Source organism: Rosa rugosa, unplaced genomic scaffold (assembly GCF_958449725.1).
Source record: "Rosa rugosa unplaced genomic scaffold, drRosRugo1.1 SCAFFOLD_197, whole genome shotgun sequence".
In the NCBI taxonomy this organism is placed as follows: Eukaryota; Viridiplantae; Streptophyta; class Magnoliopsida; order Rosales; family Rosaceae; genus Rosa; species Rosa rugosa.
In genome coordinates, this window is record NW_026908928.1 from 1 (window position 1) to 17,377 (window position 17,377).

Sequence of the window (17,377 nt, forward strand, 5' to 3'; positions counted from 1 at the left end):
TAATTTATAAAGAATTTATATAGTCACTGTAAGATTGTTGGAATTTGGCATCAGCCGCATCACATGGATTCAACTGATATCACAGGAACAGACTAAAGTATAGCATGCCTATTTTGCGTCTTGTACTGTTTAAGTACACTCCCAAGTAACTTGAGAGGGTTTTGATTGAGATTTATTGTTTCAATATGGCAGGTTGTCTTGCTCTGTTCCTGTGTACTGGCATTCTTCCTGAATTACTGTATATTTCTTAATACGACACTAAATTCAGCACTAACGCAGACAATTTGCGGTAACTTGAAGGTTTGTATCCACTAAATTTCTGCATCTCCGGGATGTATTACAACATAGTTTAGCAGCCTGTGTGCAATGTTTTGTTAATTGATCTATTAGTTCTTTATTTGGGCTCTTATATTTTCTGGTTATTATACTGGTATAGGATTTCTTTACCATTGGACTTGGCTGGGTGATATTTGGTGGCCTTCCATTTGATATTGTAAGTGTCAACCGGTTCTCATCCTGACAGTGAAACAATACTGTTAGAAGAAAAGCGTCTGCTTCTTTTTTATGAATGGAAACTGATATATTTCTTTGTATGTGCAGTTGAATGTCATTGGGCAATGTCTCGGTTTTCTTGGTTCTGGATTGTACGCGTACAATAAGCTCATAGGGAAGTAGCATAATCAATGGATGGCTAGTTTTCTCCATTGAAGATGATTGGTTGCTGCCTTTGCCCCTGTTCCCGCTCCAATTTTGGGTTTGTGATTATGGATCTTAGAAGGGAGAGGCGACTGTTAAAGATAGGAGATTTCTGCTCAGTGGATACACAACTATTAACTGGAAACAAAGCCTGCTTCTTTGGCCTTGTAGTTATTCTTCTACAGGATAGGTATTAGATTAGAAACAGTGATGGCAATTTAGTGTTAGCAGCTGCTTGCTGATCTAATTTGTTAGACTTGACATTGTATATGATGATTCTCTCTCTTCCAATGTTTCCAGACACATTATATGCTCAAATTTTAAAGAGATGAAGTTTTGGATAAAAGTATATTAACCACAGATTATCGCTTCATATATAGCAAGAACTGTTTTTCCTGCGAAACTAAAACACACCGGCCTTGGGCATTTGTCGGTGAGCTAAGTATCACCTGTGGTTTAAGCCCCCAGTTGGCCAGTTGTAGAGTCTGAAAACAACTGTTTAATTTCATTGAGTGTCAAAATTCTTGGATGCAATGACTTTAATCGTTGCACTTCCGAAAATGAATGCATTGTGTAGTCTTACAAATTTCCTGTTAAATCATCTGCCACGCTCCATATTTTTGTAAAAAGATAATAAATTAAAAAATAATTAATGATAAACTGTTAGCGATCGAATAATATTTCTTATCTATAATGTTTGGTGAGGTATAAGTTCGAACCCTCTCTGCTCTAAAAATTAGAAGCCAGCTAGTACAATGCTTCGGACGGTAGACAAGTCACCAAGCCAGTATGATTCTCTTGTAATTGGTATAGTGCAAACTTCTTAATATATTATTAATCAAGCTGCTGAGGAAAACATTTGCGAAGCAGCCCGTCCCACTGTATAAAACAGAGCAGCACCTCCCATAGAGCAAAACAGAGCAGCTTAGCGAAACAGATCCATTTTAATCTCCAACCCGTATGACCTTAAACAGATCCATCTTGATAATAGTTATTCTTTCTGCCAAAAGAATGAATTGAGAAAGAGAGGATTTAGAGTGACAATTACACAAAAACAAATCAAACTAAAAGCCATACCAATAAGAAAATTAAACTAAAACCATACCAATAAATTCGAAACCATTGTTCCTCAGTGGCTCAGTCCTCAGTTGAGTCAGTTGCTGACATCGAATTGGAGGAAAGAGAAGGAGAAACCCACAATAAATTGTAAGCAAGAGAGCATGTTCCAGACCCTAAATCAACACCCACGAAATTGAAATCAACATCAATTCTTAACCCTAAAAATTTCCCCAAATTGAATTGAATAAATACAACAAAATTGAATCTTACTTACACTACATTCAATTGATTGCCCCAAAGAAGAAGAAGAGTAGAAGAGAAGGAGCCTTTGATCTCTAAGACTCTGAGAGAAGAAGAGAAAGGAATGCAACACCTTGCTCCTTGCTCGACGATCGTGGTCACCTGGTCGCCTGGTCGGGACTCTGGGTGGGCTTGAAGGATTGAAGGAGTGAAGCTCTTCAGTACGCAGCAACCTTGAAGTAACTGAAGAACTGGGAGTTGGGGTGGGCTTGAAGGACTGAAGAAACGGACGAAGTTGTGCTAAAGAAGACAACTTGAGAAGAATCGAGATTCAACTCAAACCTTTGCAGGGTCGGATCCATTTTAATCTCCAACCCGTATGACCCATGCCTTCTTGTTTTAATCTTGGCCGTAGAGCTTCATTTAAGCAGATCCAACGACTGACGTTGCAAATCCGCAGATTTTGAAATTTGCGGACGTCCGTAACCGAGAAGCATTGTATATATATATATATATATACAGTCCGGATCGAGGAAGGACGTCCGTGACTTTCTAATTATGCGGACGAAACGATCTGAGCCGTTGATTGCTTTAATTGAAAAGCAACGGTTCAGATAGAAATCTTCCAATAACAATCGCGGGACGAGTCAAGTCTTATACTTCAAACCCGACTGGAAAGTCTCCACTCCCAACGACAAAACCAAAGTTTCTCTCCTTCTCCACCCAAAATCGATTTCTTCCAATCCATGTCTACACTACATTAATGCTTGAAACTCGTCTCAGGTTGAAAGATTGTTGCAACCCAAGCTTTCTTCTGTTTCCTCTCTCTCTCTCTCTCATCAAAATTATCGCCGAACCTCGTCATCTCCTTAGTCCTCCTCACTGTTGTCGTTTGGGTTCGATATTGACGTGGTCGCCGGAGTTCTTCACCGGTGAAGACCCTGATAAAGGTCTCCAAGTCACCGTATAAGGAAAAGCTTTGAGTTTTCTGAGTTTGAAGATTTGGGATTTTTCAGACCTCCCTTCAAGTTTTCGCGCCAAAAGTTGGAGACTTGGAAGCAGAGAAACACAACTAGAGTATGGATTCTCTCTCTTTTCTAATTTGTTTGATTTTCAATTACAAAATTTAGGGTTTTACCGTATTTGGGACTTTTCTTCTTTATGTTTTTGGGTTTCTTCTTTCTTTCTTTTGTCGATGTTATGGTGTTTTCATTGATTATATTATGGTATGGTATCTTTCTGTTTCTGGGTTTCTTCTTTCTTTCTATCTTTTCTTTTGATCGGATTGCTGACTGACAAATTTAGGTTGGGTGTATGTGTGCTTTTCAGTTTTAATTGAATGGAGTCAGAGGATGATCAGGTTTATATTCCTCAAGTAATTAAAAGCAAAGCTGATGCCTAAATTACACCAAGAGTTTGAAACAATAGATGAGGTTGCTAGTTTCTACAATAGTGAATTACTCGGAAGATTCTTGGAAAAATGGAATTTTGTACATGATCAGTCTTGTTTTGTTTTAAAATGCCAGGCTTGGTTATGAACTGATGTGGTTCATTTTTTATTGTGTAATGGTTCCAGAAAATCTGATGCCACACTTAGTTATGAACTGATGTGGTTCATTTTTGTTTGTGTAATGGTTCCAGAAAATATGATGCTAGGCTTAGTTATGAATTGATGCTCTCTGTGATCATGTCTCTTTTTGTTTGTGTAATGGTTCCAGAAAATATGATGCCAGGCTTTGTTATGAATTGATGTGGACTGATCATGTTTCATTTTGTTTGTGTAATGGTTCCAGAAATATGATGTTTCATTTTGTGTAATGGTTCCAGAAACATTGAATAAGGAACTATAGGATCAAAAGTGCAATTCTGCAGCTGTATGCAATTTGGAAGTAAAACAACCTTGTTTGTTAATAAATGTCTGCTGCAAGTAGTGCCTGCTAATACCAGTAATAATAAATTGCAGGAAAACAACAACCACAAGTCCACAACCAAGAAAGCTAACTTTCTCCAGAATTGCACAAGCAAAGCTCTGTGTTCTTAAAAAATGCACAAAACAACAACCATAACCAAGAAAACAAAATGCACCCAAATTAAAGCTAAACCTGCTAACAATTTCTCAATGTGGTATAATACAACATTCATGTAGACTGATTTCATTCTTTCAATAATACTATGAAGTACAAAATAAAAAGAACCTTCCAGATTCGCATAATCACAGCTCTGTGTTCTCAAAAAATGCACATTACATTTGACAAAGTCTATACATTGATTTTGTAGAGCTAAGAGCTCACCTTACTACTAAAAGTATTACACAAATAAACAGATTCCCAAACCCACAGCCAATATATTATGCGAAAACCAATCCACTAGATCTAGGTAGAAATCGTCTTGCATCCAAAACCTGAAGAATCAAACACACCATAGCTCGTCTTGTTCCAGATCTTTGTTGTCTCACAACAACAAAAATAATAATGTGTCATATGAGTGATTCCTACAACCTCATACTTTTTCCTGGGAGCTTGGGACCTTGACTTCTGGTTTTTGTTCTTCACTCACCATGGTAGGTTCATCAGTGCGAACCTCTGTATTAGGCTCAGGTTCTTTTTTAAGTTCTGTCTCAAACTCCTTTGCAGCCTGCAAAGTTCACCAATCAATCAGATACACAAGGATAAATGAGTTAAGCAGAAGATAGAAATGATATATCACTGTGTTTTCCTTTGTAGTTATTCCATTATTTGCATATTAAAGCACATTGATAAAATGCAGCAACACTTAAATCAGTCTTTGATCAGACGTAAACACACTACAAAGGAACCACATAAATTATATATTCTTATTTGTTCTTTTCTTCTTTCCCTTCTATGACTGCAAATAAAATATAATATATGCCAAGTCATTTTAAAGTGGGACTAATATTTCCTTGGGAATTGATAATCCCACAATGATATATAGACTTTTACTGGTCTAAAATGATTCGACCGATATTTACAGCTACTCTGTTGATTAACAACTAATGAGCCCCTGGTTTCCTAGTACTAGCTTGAGCTGAAGCTCTCAAAAAATACTAGCTTGAAGGCATACGCCAGTTTTTATATGGCCAAGGAACGCAAAAAGAAGTTGAAGGCTTTTTCTAAATTCACCAAAGCTGGATGTGCAAATGAAGTCCTCCACACTGTAAAGTTACAATTGTGTCATACAACCTCAAAGATCATTAAAAGAAAGTTTCTGCATAAAGCAGCTTCATTATTTAAGTAAATAGTTACTCTCAACATACATTTGGATAGTAGACAATTTGTATTCAGTAGCATCAGGTGAAGTTCGCTTTGGTAGAACTGAGTAAAGAGAAAACCACAACTGCAAAATTTTGAAACAAATTATTAAATTAGGTAATCAAAATTCATTACTTAAATCCAGGACAGCCTGGAGACCAAGGCAACATAGTTCACAATGCCAACTAAAATTGATTTATAATATACATGCATATCAATTGATTTATAATTATGCTAAAGGATTCCCTCAATTACAACTAAAATCAGAACATTGATATATGAAGAAAATAAAAAAAATTGAAAAATTATTACAACACAGAGACGACAACAGATCGGTTTCGTGCAAAGTTAAGGTTACTTGCATCTAGTTTATTATTTCACCAGACCCCTGTATACAATCCGATATCTTAGCCAAACTGTATTTCAACATATTCAACCTTCACAAATATAAGTAGCCGGACTGGCCCAGCCGAGGATTTACCTTTCCAGCATTAATCTCATATTGATCCTGCACTTCGTCAAGCAATGCCTTCCATGACTCCAATTTCAACTTTCTCCATGCGTACAGCAGATCATGAATGGGCTTCTTCACTTGATTTACAAGCAGACACAAGAAAAACATAGTACACAAAAAAGCAATTGGAAATCAAAAGTATCAGAAAAGAGGGAACCCATACTCGAAAAAAACTCTAGATGACTATATGTGTTTCCAAGTCTTCAATTTTTGGGGCGAAAACTCCAAGGGAGGTCGATACCATCGGAGGACTACAATTTTGTGAGAGAAAGAAAAAGAAGGAAGCGTGGGTTGCGAAAATTGTGTAACATGAGGCGAGTTTCAAACGTCAATGGTGGGAAGACATGGATTTTGGGCGGAGAACTGGAGACGATGACTCTGGCTCGACGAGGGTGAGATTGGGGAGTCGGGTTGCGTACCAAAGCTATTTGACCCACTTGTTATTGGAAGATTTCTATCTGAACCGTTGCTTTTCAATTAAAGCAATCAACGGCTCAGATCGTTTCGTCCGCAGAATTAGAAAGTCACGGACATCCTTCCTCGATCCGGACAGTATATATATATATATATATATACATAGCAGAGCTCCGCTTTGAAATTAACTTGTGAAGTTCGAGTTTTGGGTCACTTTTCTATGGCATATCCACATCTCGACCGTTCAGTTTTTAGGTACTAGTGTATAGATTGATAGGAGCATTTTAATGCGACGTTTTACTTGCCTTTCCCTACATTTCTTGCGTTATTTCCTTAATAAAACTCTGTTTAGGAAAGTTTCCATTCTTTGATTGGGAAAGTTCCTATTTGTAGAAAGTTTCTATTTTTGTAGTTTCTATTTATCATTTTTAGTAAGTTTCCATTTTTCGGTAGTTTCTATTTTTCATTTTTAGAAAGTTTCCCATTTTCAGTTTAGGAAAGTTGCCATTTTTCATTTTAGGAAAGTTTCTATTTTTCTTACTAGTTTCTATTTTCAGGACCTCCGAGCTAAAAAGTGGAAATGAACTCACAAATGGAAAGAGGAGCTTGCGAAAGTCAAGGGGAGCAAAAATGAGAAACAATGGACCACAGAAATGAGCAGAAATGAAGAAAAGAAGTTTTCTTGCTTCAACCAGGAAACCCTGCGAAAAGGAGGAAAGCTTACCAATGAAGTTTCCAACGTTACTATGAAAAAGAAATGGAAAAATAAAGTGTTATGACGTTGGAAGGTGACAAGGCTTGAATGAGAAGCAACAAGGCCCAAGAACTCTCAAGAATGAAGTGGATTTTCGGCAAAATGGATCAAGGCCCATGAAAGCCCATGGAGTTAGGGTTTGTGACGCAAGAAGCAAACCCTAGAGATGTTGTTGCCGTGAAATTCCAAGAGAGAAACAAGGAGATGACGTGGAAAATCAGAAAATATAAAGAAGATTTCGATTGAGATTTTCTAGGGCAATTTATGGAAAGATAAACCCTAGGAGACTCCTTGCCGTCCAAGCCAAGAGGAAGAGAAGGAATTGCCGTGTGAATCAAAGAGAACCCTAGAAAATTCGGCAAGGAGATATTCTCTAGAGAGTTTTAAGGAAAGAGAATATGTGTTGAACACAAAAAGCACAAAAAAGGAGTCTAGATTCATCCCCTATATTCTCTAAATATATTGTTGCCGAAATTGGTGAAGAAAATCAGAAAATATCTCTATATATTTCGGCCAAGATATTAGGGAATTAAAAGAGAATTTTGTGATTGGTTGGAACACATCATAGGGCTTATGTGGCAAGCAAGCATTGGAGGAAATTATGTGGAGTTAGAGACATTGTTGCCGTGAGAATATTGAGGGAGCACACGGCTTGAAGAGCAAGGATGCGTCCCCTATATATACTCCCCCTCTCTCAACGTCAAGGGGTCCGAAGTTTTTACAAGATACACTTTAGAAAAAAAATCAGAAAAGCTCTTAGCATATCCGTGAGTTCTTCCATCCTCTAGGGCAAGCCACGAAGTTCAAGCAAGGAAGAAGAAGAAGAACCAAGCCGTGAGCATCACCATCCATTCTCCACCTTGAAGCTTGCTTTCGAGATTCAAGATTCCAATGTTTTACCTTTCATCCCCATCTCCATCTCACAGTGTAATTCAACCTCTTTCTTTGTAACCTTGTTTGGATTTCGTTGGTTTTGCTTTAGTTGACACATATGTTTGAATGAATATTAATTTCTGGAATTTTTTATGATTGAATGAAATTTTCAGATTCATATTATTGTGATTCGAGAGTTGCTTATGTGGGTTTGTTTAATTAAATTTGTGTTATAGATAATTTTTGTATTTTAATCTTATGTGGTTCGAAACACTTAGGGTTTTGATATAATTGGTGCTAGGTTTAAGAACATGAAATCGACTTTTCGTTTTGTGTAAACTTGAATCAAAGTAGTAAAGGTTTTGGACAAAGATCGAATTTAATTAACGAGGATTGCAATTAGGTGGACATTTCCATACTAAGTTGTACACTTGAGTTGATAGCCTTTCTCTATGTGTAATGCGTTGAACATGACATATATGATTGACTAGCTTTCTAGGGTTTGATTGCATGTTTGATAGGATTAATCTAGGTGTTTTCGCTTAGATTAATTAGCATTGAAAAGTAAAAAATGGGAATTCGTTTGCTTTCGAATGGTTCACATGATCAACTCCTTTCTCATGACTTAGATGAACAATATTAGGGTTTGAATCGATTTTAATCATATGTTTCGGTTTTTGATCTTTGTTCTCTCATTCCATCTTTATTTTTATGTTTTTGCATTTTAATTGTTTTGTTAACTTAGTTTATTTTTGGAAAAACCAAAATCAAAAACCCCCTTTTTCGTGTACAATGTTTATAATTGTGAATATCTTTGTGAATATTATACTTTGTTTTAATTTTAATTGTTTAATTGTTTGACAATGACAGGTGTACCCTCAATCCCCGGAATAGAACGATCCCTATTTGCTTATACTACTAACGATGTTTCAGGGTTAAATTATGCGCTTGCTAAAAGCTCATCATAGATCATCTCTGCAAATTTTCAGCCAAATTGATAATCGTTAAGGTATCTAACTCGCTTAAACCAATGGACGGACTGAATTTGTCAACCTGAACCGTACTAGCTTTAAGGCAGTTATCAATGCCTTAACGATCATCATTTTGGCTGAAAATTTGCAGAGATGATCGATACACTAGTATCTAAAAACTGAATGGTCGAGATGTGGATATGCGACCAAAAAGTGACCCAAAACTCAAACATCACACGAACTTTTCGATTACATTTCGACATCTCAACCGTTTAGTTTTTAGGTCCTAATGTGTAGATCACTTCTGCAAATTTTCAGCCAAATCGGTGAACATTAAGATATCAAACTAGACTAAATCAATGGACAAACCAAATATGTCAAACCTGAACAGTTCATACTTATAATTTTAAATCGCAGTTTTGAATGGTTTAACGATAATCAATTTGCAGAAGTGATCTATATATTAGGATCTAAAAACTGAACGGTTAAGATACTAAAATATTATCGAAAAGTTGGTTTAATGCCTCATCCCTAGAAAAGACCAAAAATAGAGATCCCTCACTAGAAAGTTCTTGTGTGTGTGTGTGTGTGTGTATATATATATAGGGCCCTTCTAGTGAGGGATCCCTTTTTTTGCTCTTTTATAGGGATAGGCATTAGACCAACTTTTCGATCATATTTTCACATCTTAACCGTTCTGTTTTTAGGTCTTAATGTATAGATCACTTCTGCAAATTTTCAGCCAATTTGATGATCGTTAAGGCATTCAAAACTGCAATTTACCATTATAAACACGAACGGTTCCGGTTCGACAGATTCGGTCCGTTCGTGTAAATTGCAGTTTTGGATGCCTTAACGATCACCAATTTGGCTGAAAATTTGCAGAAGTGATCTATAAATTAGGACCTAAAAACTGAACGGTTACGATGTGAAAATATGATCTAAAAGTTGGTCTAATGCCTATCTCTATAAAAGACCAAAAAAAGGGATCCCTTATATATATATATATATATATATACAGATCCTATCCAGAGCGGAGCTCCGCTTTGAAAATTAACGTGTGAAATTCGAGTTTTGGGTCACTTTTCGGTCGCATATCCACATCTCGACCATTCAGTTTTTAGGTACTAGTGTATAGATCGTCTCTGCAAATTTTCAGCCAAAATGATGATCGTTAAGACATTGATAATTTCCTTAAAGCTAGTACGGTTCAGGTTGACAGATTCAGTCCGTCCATTGGTTTAAGTGAGTTAGATACCTTAACGATCATCAATTTAGCTGAAAATTTGCAGAGATGATCTATACACTAGTACCTAAAAACTGAACGGTCGAGATGTGGATATGCGACCGAAAAGTGACCAAAAACTCAAACTTCACACGTTAATTTCAAAGTGGAGCTCCGCTCTGGATAAAATCTGTATATATATATATACAGCAAGGTTCCAAAGAGGACGTCCTTGCTATACATAATGTGCGGATGGATCAATCACAGTCGTCCGTTGCTTTAAATGAAAACAAGCGACTCAGATCAATCTCCTTGAAAACCAAAACGCGGGTCGAACTATAAGCTCCACAACGATCAACTGTAGACTCCACTTTGGTTTCATCGAAGACCAGAACCAGATCGAAATCAGTTCTCCACAATCTCTTCTCATCTCTTCAGTTCTCCAAATACTAGAAAGAGAACTCAGGTTGCACGATTGTTGCAACCGAAGCTTTCTTTTTTCTTTCTCTCATGAAAATTGCATCTCTCTTATGGTCCAGACATCCCTTCGAGTTTTCGCGCCAAAAGTTGCAGACTTGGAAGCAGAGACTTCGATCTATAGTATGGATTCTGTCTCTTTTCTGATTTGTTTGATTTCCAATTACAAAATCTAGGATTTTTTTTTTTCCATATTTTGGGACTTTTCTTCTTTCTGTTTCTGAGTTTGGTTTTTGTTTCGATTGTTGATCTTATGTGTGCTTTTCAGTTTCAAATAAATGGAGTCAGAGGATGATCAAGTTTATATTCCTCAAGTAAAGGCAGAGTTGATGCCTAAATTATACCAAGAGTTTGAAACAATAGATGATGTTGCTGCTTTCTACAATAGATATGCAAAAGAAGCAGGGTTTAGTATTAGAAGTCATTCTAGTGCGACCAGCAAAGATAAGAAACAACTTATGAGGAAGGAGTATGTCTGTTATAAGCTAGGAGACTCCAAAGTTGAAGGAGAAAAGCGTAAGAGAGGATTACCAAAAGTGGGTTGTAAAGCGAGAATTGCAGTTGTGAGAAAGAAGGAGTCTGGAAGATATGCAATCTCTGTATTTGTCGAGGCTCACAACCATCCATTAACAAGTCCGCCTAGAGTACATTTGTTGAGATCTCACCGTCATGTTTCAGAAGTTAACACAGTTCTATCACAGCAACTAAGCTTGGTGAATGTGGAGAAACATAATAAACAGTTTGAATTCTTTGGTGTTCAGGCAGGTGGCATTCAAAATATTGGTTTTATACAGCGTGATCTATATAATTATGGAAGAACTTGTCGTGAAGAGAAGAAGGGGCGTGATGGAGATCTACTGTACATGCATTTTGAGAATGAGAAAGAAAAATATTATTCTTTTGTCTATACAATGGATGGAGATGAGGAAAACAGAGTAACACGGTGCTTTTGGGCTGACTCAATATCAAGACGAGCTTATAGCTTTTATGGAGATGTAGTTATCTTTGATACTACATACAACACAAAATCGGTATGGAATGATTTTTGCACCATTCACTGGTGTTAACAATCATGGGCAGACAATCATCTTTGCTTGTGCATTCTTGAATGATGAGACAACCGATACTTTTGTTTGGTTATTCAAGGAATTTCTAAATGCCATGCCAGGAGATGCACTAGAAAATGCCCCCAAGATGATCATTACCGACCAAGATCCTGCTATGACTAAAGCCATTTCAGAAGCACTCCCACAAACATTTCATAGATATTGCAGTTGGCACATTCTTAATAAATTTTCTGTGAAGCTAGATGCGATTAAATATCGGGATTCCTACCAAGACTTTCATAGCTGCATATGGAATTCAAGTAGTAGAGAGGAGTTTGACTCAAGATGGATTGAAATTATTGAGAAGAGTGGGTTGAGTGATAACATGTGGCTGGAGTCGATATACGAAATTCGTTCATCATGGATACCAGCATATGTCAATCATGTTTTCTCAGCTGGAATGTCAAGTAGTCAAAGAGCAGAGAGTCAACATTCTTTCTTCAAGAATTATGTTTCTAAGTGGAATTCATTGATGGAATTTATGGTTCAGTTTAAGAGGGGGCTTCTTCACCAACGACATTATGAGTTAGAGGAGGATCATATTAATATTGATGAGAAGGCAAAAACTGTCATGTCCCTTGACATAGAAGATCATATGGCCAAGGTTTATACACGTAAACTATTTTATGAAGTTCAAGAACAGTTGAGAGAGAGCTTCAAATATAAACTTGAACTTGTGTTTGAAAATGTCACTCAAGAACAGTTTAAGGTTATACGAAAGAACATTGATACTTGTAAGTCTCGTGAACTTACTTATGAAAAGAAATCTGATTTTGCATCATGCAGCTGTAGAATGTTTGACAGTCAAGGTTTCCCATGTCGGCATGTTTTGGCATATTTGATTAAGATCCAAGATGTTGATAAATTGCCTATTCAGTATATTTTGAAGAGATGGACTAAGGCTGCAAGACATAGAGTTGTGTTAGATTGTAATGGAACGGAGATAAAAGATAACAAAGCTTTACTTGCAAGGAGGACTAAACTATTCCAGCATGCTACATATGCAATTGATAAGGTTATGGTGAGTGATGAGGCTACCAAGTTGTTTATGGAAGCATTGGATGTTTTTTTGGAGAATATTAAACCATTAATTAGTAATGAAGGTGGACAAACTGCAGTAGATTTGGAGACCGAGACCAACAATGCTACTATTCGGCATGTTTTTAATGAACCACATCAAGTGAGAGCAAAAGGGTGTGGGACAAGGTTGAAGAAAGGAAAAGAGAAGAGGAAAGTTGAGGTAAATGCCAGTCAAGGTAGGCAATGCCATGGATGTGGACTATTTGGTCAGTCACATGACAAAAGAAATTGTCCAACACTTCATGGAAGGTAAGATACCTGTGTTTGATATTATTGTTCATGGCAACATTTTTATAGATTGATATTGATGACTTTATTTTTGCTTATTTATGTAGACCTGCTATTGATGAAAATGGAGATTCAAGTTCCACTAGTATGGATGAGGATAGTTGTTCATCATCTCATTTGGCAGAATAATGTCTCAAACAAATTAGTTCACTACCAGAAAACATGCTCTTTAAGGTAAGCTTCGAGTTTTCTGTATTTGGTATTTTTTGGATTTTGCATCTGATTTGGTCAGTTTAAGGGATGTTGCTACTGTGCTTGTGTTTGATTTGTTCAGAAATAGCTATTGGTTTTGGTTTTGAGTTTCTTGACAAATAGCTACAGTGCTATTGGTTTTGGTTTTGCTTGCGTTTGATTTGTTCAGAAATAGCTGCAGTAGATTGGTTTTGAATAGGGGCAAGAGTGTTTCCCAATGCTCCTGAGTGCAAGGACAGAATACTAGTGAAATTGGAACATTGGTAGAAAACTTTAAGTTTTTTGTGCAGCTATTGATCGAAATTCAGTGATCTTTTGTCCTTACGTTAATGACAACTCCCCAAGATTTCACACACACACACACACACATATATATGAACAATTGTAGTATTTAAAGTTTTAAACATAATAAAATAGGACAACCATGCGAATATGAGAAGGGATTGATGTCTGGAGGCAGTATGAGAATATTAGTGGGTGGGTAAAGTAGACTAAACTTATCATTCTTAAGTTTGGTATCGATTATTGGCTATAAAAAGAAGTTTGTTAGTGATTAATTGGAAAAAAAAAAAAAAAAAAAAAAAGAAGGAAAAAGAGACCAGAGAATCACTGTTAACAGCATAGATATCCTTCTTAAGAAATGCTTAAATTATCTCAAGGGATTTTGCGCTTCTCTGAGTGGCAAGTTAATAGTGAAACTAAAGGAAAAGAATGAAGCCAAAATAATTTGTTATCCTCAATGTATGTGTATCCAGCTTATCTTAAATTGTTGGTCTGGCAAACTCAGATGATGCATATGTCTTGGCTAATTCTTGAGACTTAAAGAGTACATAGTATGGTTAAAATTCCATACTAAGGTGTGCAAGTAGCTCAAAGATCTATAGTAACGGCTCATTCTTAGCTTCAGGGATGCAGTGAGAACATTACAATCCACTTAACTAATTTTTTTTTTTTTTTGATAAGACACTTAACTAATCTTTCTCACTTGATTGTTTATATACAAATCTGAGCGGTTTATCTAGTTGCAAGCTAGCTTATGATCACGGCCTGGAATTTAAAACCCAAAATATTGTACGGTCCAATTTGGAAATTTACCGACTTAGAGGCTATGACAGGAAGACATTTTTTCCATACGACATTTTTTCCATACACTTAACTGAGTGCATTTCAAACCACGTGGTGTGGTGTGTTGGTCGAGCTGCCTAGTCTGGAACCCCCAGGTCTAGAGTTCGAATCCCAGCTCCATCCCGTGGCCAGCAGATTTGAGGGACCTGGGTTAGTTAAAACACCCAATGGTTCGTGCGTCTGCGGTGCAGTGATTAGTCTGGCTATGCTGGGATACACTGCATGGGTGTGTGTGTTGGTTCTATTGACGTCTTCCACTCAAAAAAAAAAAAAAAAAAAAAAAAAACTGAGTGCATTTCATTGGCATCTGATTTTGCAAAGTCGAAATCAAGTATCTTATTGTAAAGAAATGAGTGATTAAATTGAAACATTAACTCTATAGAAGAAGTTGAAAATTGAAACATTAACTCTATAAATCAAGTATCTTATAGAAGAGCAGCTCCCAGATACATGATTGTTGAGAAATAGCTACTGTGCTTGTGTTTGATTTGTTGAGAAATAGGTAACTATAATTGGTTTTCAGTTTCTAGGGATATTGCTACTGTGCTTGTTTTTGATTTGTTCAGAAATAGCATTTGTTGATTGGTTTTGAGTTTGTTCAAAAATAGAAATCTATGCTTGTGTTTGATTTGTTGAGAAATACCTATTGTGATTGGTTTTCAGTTTGTTGAGAAACATTTATTGTGATCTTCATTTACAAGTTTGGTTTTGAGTTTATTGAGTCTGTTTGATTCTGCAGGTTTTGGATGCATTTATAAGCTACTGTGTAGGTTTGATTCTGCAGGTTTTGGTGGTCTCTTTGATTCTGCAGGTTTTGGATGCATTTATAAGCTACTGTGCAGGTTTGATTATGCAGGTTTTGGTTGTCTCTTTGATTCTGCATTTATAAGCTACTGTGCAGGTTTGATTCTGCAGGTTTTGGTTGTCTCTTTGATTCTGCAGGTTTTGGAAGACATTTTGGATCATTTCAAGATTATATGTTAGACTGAGGATCATAGTGAAGAAATTATGTAATGGTTTCAATTGTGGATACTCAATTGTTGCTGATTTGTAATGATTCCAGATGACTTGTAATGATTCCAGATGATTTGTAATGATTCCAGAAAATGAGGTGTGGAATGATGCAATGTTAGACTCAAAATGTTCCAATCTGGAGCCATTTCATTCCTTCTATAATTCTGTAGAGTACAACAGATGAGAAATAGCTTAGCAAGAGCAAAGCTCTGTGATTCCAGAAAATGCACATTACATTCACATGTTCTATACAAATTGAAGTCATAAAGCTCTGTGTTCCAGAAAATGCACATTACATTTAGTGTTTACTACTGCAAACATTCCACAAATGAACACAGTTTTGCTATCCCACAACTAATACATTATGCAGCAACCAATCCACCTGGCTCAAATAGAAATCGTCACTCATTGCCGGTGCATCCAAAGCTTGAAGAATCAAACACATCCTTCGTTTCTTCTTCTTATGCCATTCAATCCTCTTGCATTCCACTGCAATGTCCTTTTTTTTTTTCTTCCTCCAGTCCCCTTACTTTCATTTGGAGTTTGGACCTGTTCCTTACTCCACTTCCTACACTTTGCATTCATCTGTTTCTTTGTTAACATTTTCAACATGGCCTCTTGGTCTTTACTACTATATCTTTAGTGAACATTTAAGTCTTCCTCGCTCATGATCCAACTGATCTCTAGCAACCGCAAACAGATTTTGTTTCCCTACAATGGATCAAACAAATCTTTTAAACATAATCATGAAAGAACACCTGCAAACAACATCCAATGATCGCCAAAAAAAAAACATGACATTAGATAGAAAATAATGGAATTTTAGGGTAAACAATGAGGCACTGTGGAAGTATATCACCAAAACAAAAGGAACCAAATGCTCAATACAAAAAAGCTCATAATCATGCTGCAATCAGAGTAAGATTCATAAGTTAATCAAAGCTTCTTAGATAGTGGGTCAAAACACACATATATGAAAGCAAAGCCAAAATAAAAAATGAAATAACAATATTCTCGATATGATAATATACACAAAGTGAAAAAACACATAACGAAGAGACATAGCAGCAACATCATAATCCCAACAAAAACACCAAACAAAATGAAAGGAAGGCCAACATCAATTATGATATTCAAACACAATTGTAGTCCTAATTCACATCTAACTCACAAATTGAAGGCCTTCACCAATTTTGCTGGAAGCTCTTAGTAGGTAGCACCATGGAAGCCCAACTTTCGATAACCACTGCTTTTTTCTTTCTTTTCTTCCATGGCAGAGTTTTTGACCACTACCTAGTTCAGGGACAAAAAGAAAAAATAGAAGAAATGCTAAATTCACCACACAAAGAACAGCAGAATCACAATTATAGTATCAATCACTAAAACCGAACCAAAGAAAAAGCTCAATATATGAACAGTTATCTTCTTTCAATGCTTTTGTTTTGGCGGTGGGAGATTCGTTCAAATAGGTTCGGGATTGAACGATACCCAGAATAAAAGCATGCAAACAGAGCATGAAGCAGCAAACTCATATACAAACCCAATTATTCTTATTTTTTATCAACTAAATTGATGCCACCCCATTCAAAGACCAAAACTTTACAACATATTCCTCAAAACCCATCAGCCACATTCATCTCAAAAAGCAAACCCGACATAATCTCTACAAAAATCAACAGGAGTCACCTGTAGATGATTGCAGAAAAATCAGTAATCCCAAATCTTCAGTAATCCCAGAAAACTCAAAGCTTTACCTTATACGGCCACTTGGGGACCTTCATCGGGGTCTTCACCGGTGATGAGCTCCGTTGACCGCGTCATCCTCGAACCCAAACAGCAGCAGTGAGGAGGACTAAGGAGATGACGAGGTTCGGCGGGGACTAATATCAGGCGTCGCCGGGGGAATCACTCCGGCCATGTTAATGGTTTTGGGTTCGTGCAACCTGAGATGAGTTTCTTGTCGTGGAGATGAGAAGACCTGGAGTTTGGGTGGAGAAAGAGAACCAGAGCTTTGGTTGCATCGACAAAACAGTGGAGACCCTACAGTGGGTTTGAGGCTTTAGGCTTCGACCCGCGATGG

The 17,377-nt window shown here is 36.8% G+C and overlaps 2 protein-coding genes and 1 long non-coding RNA gene across 3 annotated transcripts; 2 read left to right on the forward strand and 1 right to left on the reverse strand.

Moving 5' to 3' along the window:
• The first annotated feature begins 145 nt into the window (after nt 1–145).
• On the forward strand, nt 146–989 carry LOC133724200 (uncharacterized). Its single transcript, XR_009853532.1, has 3 exons — nt 146–300; nt 437–493; nt 601–989. It is a non-coding gene; the product is annotated as an uncharacterized LOC133724200 (long non-coding RNA).
• Nucleotides 990–4,058: 3,069 nt separating this feature from the next.
• Nucleotides 4,059–6,182, reverse strand: LOC133724201 (midasin-like). The gene is made up of 4 exons (XM_062150916.1): nt 5,746–6,182; nt 5,270–5,349; nt 5,077–5,167; nt 4,059–4,629 (listed from the first exon to the last, which is right to left on the reverse strand). The coding sequence occupies exons 1-4, from the start codon at nt 5,884–5,886 to the stop codon at nt 4,495–4,497; spliced, it is 447 nt and encodes a 148-aa protein (XP_062006900.1). The 5' UTR covers nt 5,887–6,182; the 3' UTR covers nt 4,059–4,494.
• A 4,588-nt stretch (nt 6,183–10,770) lies between these two features.
• On the forward strand, nt 10,771–13,095 carry LOC133724202 (protein FAR1-RELATED SEQUENCE 5-like). Its single transcript, XM_062150917.1, has 3 exons — nt 10,771–11,523; nt 11,573–12,927; nt 13,014–13,095. Exons 1-3 carry the CDS (start codon nt 10,771–10,773, stop codon nt 13,093–13,095), a joined length of 2,190 nt encoding a protein of 729 aa, XP_062006901.1.
• Nucleotides 13,096–17,377: the final 4,282 nt, after the last annotated feature.